This window comes from Parasteatoda tepidariorum, chromosome 10 (assembly GCF_982258835.1).
Source record: "Parasteatoda tepidariorum strain Cologne lab strain chromosome 10, Ptep-v5.0, whole genome shotgun sequence".
In the NCBI taxonomy this organism is placed as follows: domain Eukaryota; kingdom Metazoa; phylum Arthropoda; class Arachnida; order Araneae; family Theridiidae; genus Parasteatoda; species Parasteatoda tepidariorum.
The window spans coordinates 90,414,708-90,420,707 of NC_141764.1; the positions used below are offsets into that span (position 1 = coordinate 90,414,708).

The 6,000-nt window shown below is 25.1% G+C and overlaps 1 protein-coding gene across 1 annotated transcript in view; it reads right to left on the reverse strand.

The window, feature by feature from the left end:
* The window catches only part of LOC107438166 (BCL11 transcription factor A), a 208,469-nt gene extending 204,396 nt beyond the window's left edge, over nucleotides 1-4,073 (reverse strand). The window contains exon 1 of the mRNA XM_016050376.4: nucleotides 2,507-4,073. Coding sequence (XP_015905862.1) covers nucleotides 2,507-2,558 — 52 coding nt within the window. The 5' untranslated portion in view covers nucleotides 2,559-4,073. The remainder of the gene's footprint in view (nucleotides 1-2,506) is intronic.
* Between the last annotated feature and the right edge of the window lie 1,927 nt (nucleotides 4,074-6,000).

Here is a 6,000-nt window from a genome sequence, read left to right on the forward strand (position 1 = left end):
TAGCAAATTAGTAAGGAATTTGGTAAAATTAACAATAAAACATAGTTTTATAATATGTGATAAAATTTGATAAGTGTGGTAAAATTTGGCAGTTTTATCATGATACTTTAGAGCATAGCATAAAAATTATTTATTCGTTTAAATTTACTTTCCAGTTTTGTATTTCTTTACAAAATGTGTGGTGATCAAACTATAATTTTGAAATCTGGAATTTACTGTAAGCTGTTAGCATATGAAAGAATAAATTACCAAATACCATTTATTTTGGTTTTATCAACCACATTTACAGTGTTTCTTTTTTTGCTACTAAAAATTTCATTATCCTACCGAGCTGTAATTTACTAGAGTTTTTTTTCATGTATATTTACTTGGAAGCATAAATATGGTTGAAAAATTTGACATATATATATATATTATATATATATATAATATCAAACGTTACTTTTCTATACATATAAAAAATGACAAAGAAAAATCGTAGTTAGCGAAAATTTTATCAGTAATTATCAATTACATTTTACGAATTTTTTGAAATGAAACATATGAAAGAACAATTACACACTAGACCTTGCTAAAAGCAATAAATTAATTGTTGGCATGGTGAGATTACATCGCTGTTATTGAAATAATTTCAATGAATCCTATTTTTTAAAATATATATTTCAATTATCAGAACAAAATCGATTAAGAAATGCTCACTCAGAGGAAAAATCCTATAAATATTTAAATTACAAAACCAATAAATTCAATATTATCAACATATAAATACTTATAAATTAAAATTTGTGTTTGGCGTGTTCCAGTTCCTTGTTTGTGCAAATAACAAACAAAACATGAAACGATATTATATAAATCAAACGTAATACATCGGCAAAATTTTAGTTAAATGTTTATAAAATTGATTATTTTTGAACAATTTAAATGCGCTTTCAGTTCTCATTTAATATTTTGATGGTTTATCAATATGTTCATAGTATGAAGCTTTTATTAGTTTTAATATTTGTTTACAATATCTTTTTTCAATGATTTCATTTGTTTAACATATCACTATTAAAATCTAAAGTAGAAAATTATGTATACATTATTAAGTTTTTTTACCATTTATTTTATAATGCTCTTAAATTAAAATATTTCTGCTGCTTATTTTCCTTTTTAAAAAATTTTTTGCATTCAATCAAATTTTTTAAACAATTAAGTTCGAGTGTTTTAATTTTTAAAAGGAGTTTCTGCTGAATTAACCTGAAATTTTAATGAAATAATCATTAAATTTAGTGAAATATTTATTTCACTAAATTCATATGTATTGGCTAAATGCTTTACTTATAGTTTTTATTTATTAATTTAAAAAAATAATATTCGGGAAGAATATAAGTTTGGCATTTTTATGAAAATAAAATTTGTTAATTTAAGATGATTATAATTTATCAAAATAATCTAATGTCTTAGAATAAAGTTGAGGAAATAATATAAATATTTGAATTATAAAGATCAGTTCATTAGATAAACTGAAAAATGCATTTTATCCAGATTTTTTTCAGGTAAATTTTAGATTATTAACTATTTCAAATTATAAGTACAAAGCAATTAACAAATATTGTAGCTGTAGTTAATAAATAGGCACTTTCTTAAACGTTAACATTTAATGGCTATTCGTTTAATAGTTTTTTTAAAAATATTTTGTAACAGAATTTAGACAATTCTTATATAAATGTTTAGTAGTAAAAATTGTATAATGGCATTTATTTAACTATTACTTAAATATTTTGCAATACTCTCCTGAATAAATTTTTCAAACTGATAGAAAAAATCGCAATAAATATGCAAATAAAATAGCTTGCAAGCACCAGCTTTTTTCAGAAACTGAAATTAATTTCCATAAGTAAATACTTTTCAATAGATATTTACACGGGGCTTTAAAGTGGATTTAGAAAGAACCAGTAACAACATAAATACCCTTAAATTTAAATTTAGTTTAGTCATATATTACTGAATTCCAATATAATCCTTATATAATAATTTTAAATATGTTTAAAAAAATAAATAAATTTATTTATATTTCTTAAATTAATTCTAGAATAAAGATACATTAATTTAAGTCAGTAATTTTCTTTTTAATATAATGTTAAATTAAAGATACATCAATCTAAGTAAGCAATGTTTCAAAACAAAATTACTTTCAGTAAATGATGCATAAATCTAAGTAACTAATTTTTAAAAACTAAAAGCAAATTATATTTAATTTAAATATGCAATAAACTGAGTAAGACAATTTTTCTTCAATATCTTCTAAGTAACACAAAAGGGAAGAAACGTAACGTAATTTTTAACTTGTCCCTCAGTCACTCACGTGGTTTAGGAATATAAAACAATCGTGATGAGGGTGAAAAATAAAATATCAAAAAAATTAATTTCTATAAATGAAGAAACTTGTTAATGTTTTAAAAATTCATGGTCTCTCATAATTGAAATTCTCATATAATAAAATAATTAATTTTTTTTTACTTACCATTTATCAATCTCTTTCTAGGTTGAGGATTTTCCTGTTTCCTACGAGACATGGCCAGAAGCAGAAGTCATTTGTTGATGAAGGTGCAAAAACAAAAACGAAACAGTACACAAATAATAAAAAAATAAACAAAACAGAAACGAAACTAGTCCTCCGAACTAGATGTCCAAGTACTTTCAAATCTTCACATTTTTCTCCGCCTATTTTGCGGAGAAATACAACTCCTTTCAAAACATCATGTCCGCTCCAAATGCATGATGGGAAAAAAATCACACCGGCTTTCGGGATTCTTTTAAAACATTTTTTGACAGTTTCCGGGATTTTTCCAGTTTTTCTGTTCCATGTTTTATTGTTGCACTTAAAAATGTTTCAGGAAATATTTTTCCCTGTTTTTAGTATATAATTGATGCTTTTTGTATATTTATTAAACAGAATTAGGCTTAACTTTGGTGAAAAACAATTGTTGAGTACTTGATTTGTTTACTTGCTGGTTCTGGTTTAAAATTCTTTGTTTCTTTCAGTATAAAGGAAGCTTTAAAATTACTGAAATTTCTCAATTTTATTTATATTTTAATAAATAAGCTGAACAGATATTGAGGTTGATTATGAATATTTAATGGGGTTGTTTGTATATTTCTTGGTGAAAATGACTAGTGCCTAGTTTTTAATCAATTGAATTTCCACAACTTGACTAGTGAATTTAATGACAGTTGTTTTTAAAACAGTATTATGCTTGACTAGCGAAAAGGAAGTATTTTTTTCTTATCACTAATTAACATTAATGAGAGATTATTTATTCTTCTTAACGAAATATCTTATCACAACAACAAAAATTGTTCACATAGTTTTGAATGAATTTCACTTACTTCTGTTTACTTTTTTTTTTTAATACAAACATTAACATCCTTAGCAATAAATTACAACTCAACTCATATTCCAGTCTTCTATAGAATCCAGAGAAACACTATAAAGAGTAACGAAACAAAAACACTGTCCTTAAAAACCGAATATTGACCACGGTCGAAAATCGAGTTTCTTTACGGCGATGGATAACCATGCACGCCGATCTTCGATTCGTCGAGGCGCCGTCCGTAGACTCGTGCGACGCGCAGACCTCGCGAACCAGCACTGTTAGGAAAAATCATTCACCGCAATATCTCCCCTCTATTTCGAAGACAGCGCGCGCCGCTATTCCAACTCGTCCAACCATCCGCTCGCAGAGGAGTGGTCAGGAGCTCGCGACGCAGACCAAAGGTCAACCCACCGCTGCTTGATTGGCAACACCCCCCTTTACACAGCACCCCTGTTTTATTTTCTGTCTATCGCTATGTGATGCAGTAGCTTTAATTCTGTAGCTTCTTCTCTTACGTAATGTTCGTTCTATTTTGGGGGAGGGGGTGAGATTCCTCCCCTCCACTGCCCCACTCCTGCAGGTTCGTTTCTATTTTCCGACTTTCTGGATCTTGTCATATAACAGTAACCCCCCAGTTTCTAGTCGACACGCCGTCTAGCTGATTCTTGAAGAACTATTTCACTAGACATGGTCCCACATTCAATTATCCGCCAAGTTTGAAAAGGGAGCCTAATTTATACGTCATTTTTTAAAAAAAAATAATTTTGATGTTTTTTTTTTATTTTTCTTCATATAATTTAATCGTGCTGCTCTTTCTCTGTAATAAGTAGAGTATAGAAAGCTGTTATTATCACTGTCTCGTTACTTTGTATTCATAAAAAGCTTTATTAAGAGCCGACGATATTTTCTTTACATTCCCTTCTTTCCCCTCTTTTTTCTTTTTCGTTTTGTGCTTCTTTTCTTTTTATTATTTATTTATACTCTTTTTCTTTATTTATTTCAGTGGAAATGAAATTGCTATTTTAAATTGATTCTACTCACAACTACTTATTTACTTTTACATGTATATATATATATATATATATATATATATATATATATATATATATATATATATATATATATATATATATATATATATATATATATATATATATATATATATATATATAAATATATATATATATAAAGAGAGAGAGAGAGAGATTACTGTTACAATTTAAAACATTTAAATTAATCAGATCTTGAGACTTGAAATAAAAATGAGTGCATTTCTTGGTTTCATAAAGGTAAGTGCAAGGAATTAAATATTGATACGAGGATATTCCGCTATATTATTTTTAAAAGGTTTTGTTTTTATTTTTTATTTTTTATCCTTACAGTTTTTTTTACATAATCTGTCCTTCATTATTTCGGAGGGAAATAAAATCACTTTTTGAGAAGATTATACGAATAAATAAAACAAATTCTCAGAAAATTTATAGCTGCACATTAATAATTACATAAATAAGATTTAAAATGAAATTTCGAGTATTTTGGCTAGTCTTTATAGCTCTAAAAATTTATGGGAAATAATTAAAATAACCATGAAGATATAAGAAACTCATAATAATTAAATAATATTTAAGTTGAAATATAAAGTAAAAAATTTCAAAAATTGAATAAAAAATACTGTAAATTTAAAGTCCTATAAATTAAGATCTAAATAACAATATTTGTGATGAGTAATAATCTATGTGTTTTTTTCAATATTCCTAGTGGAAATGAACTTAACATCGATGCTCGGTTTATCCTTCATCTCCTATTTAAAGTTTTTTTTTTTGCTTATTTGTTTATTATTATTATTATTTAACACATCCTTCATTACTTTTGAAGAGTAAAATAAAATCACTATTTTCAAATATTTTTTACCAGAATATTTTTTTCTATGTAGAAGATAATGAAAGTTATTTTGATGATTCCTTGTAACTCTAAATGGAAAGTAGTTGAAATTGCAATTACTTAAAATAAAGTAAATAAAATTAATTTTAGGTTTTAAAATACTATACAAATAATAAAAAAATAAAATAAAAAATACTCCAAAATAAAAATCTCATAAATTAAATCCTAATTTATTAATTAATGTATGAATAGGTGTAAGGAACTAAATATTTATGCTCAGTTTATTCACTATCTCATATTAAGAAGTTTTCTTAATCTATTTATTATTATTTTAATTATTTAACTCATCTTATTCAGCCATATTTTTTTTTATACATATGTTATTAAGAAGAAAATAAAATCGTTGTTTGTAAAGATTGCACTCATTATATTTTAGACTTTTCATCAACAATTTTAAAAGTTAAAAATTTATACTAAAAAATTATGTATAATTCGGCTGGTTTTAATAACACTAAAAGGTATCTGAAACTAATGATAATAATCTTGTACCTGTAAGAAACTAATTAAAATAAAATAAACCTTAAATTTAAAAAACGATAAAAAATATAATAAAACTGTAAATTAAATTCAAAATAAATAAAAACTTTAACTTAAAATAGTTCTGTGTGGTGGTTTCAGTCTCCATTTCTTCAAGTGAAGGAAATTAAATTTCGTTTTATCGTTTAGAATTTTTTTTAATATTATTTTTACAAATTTTACA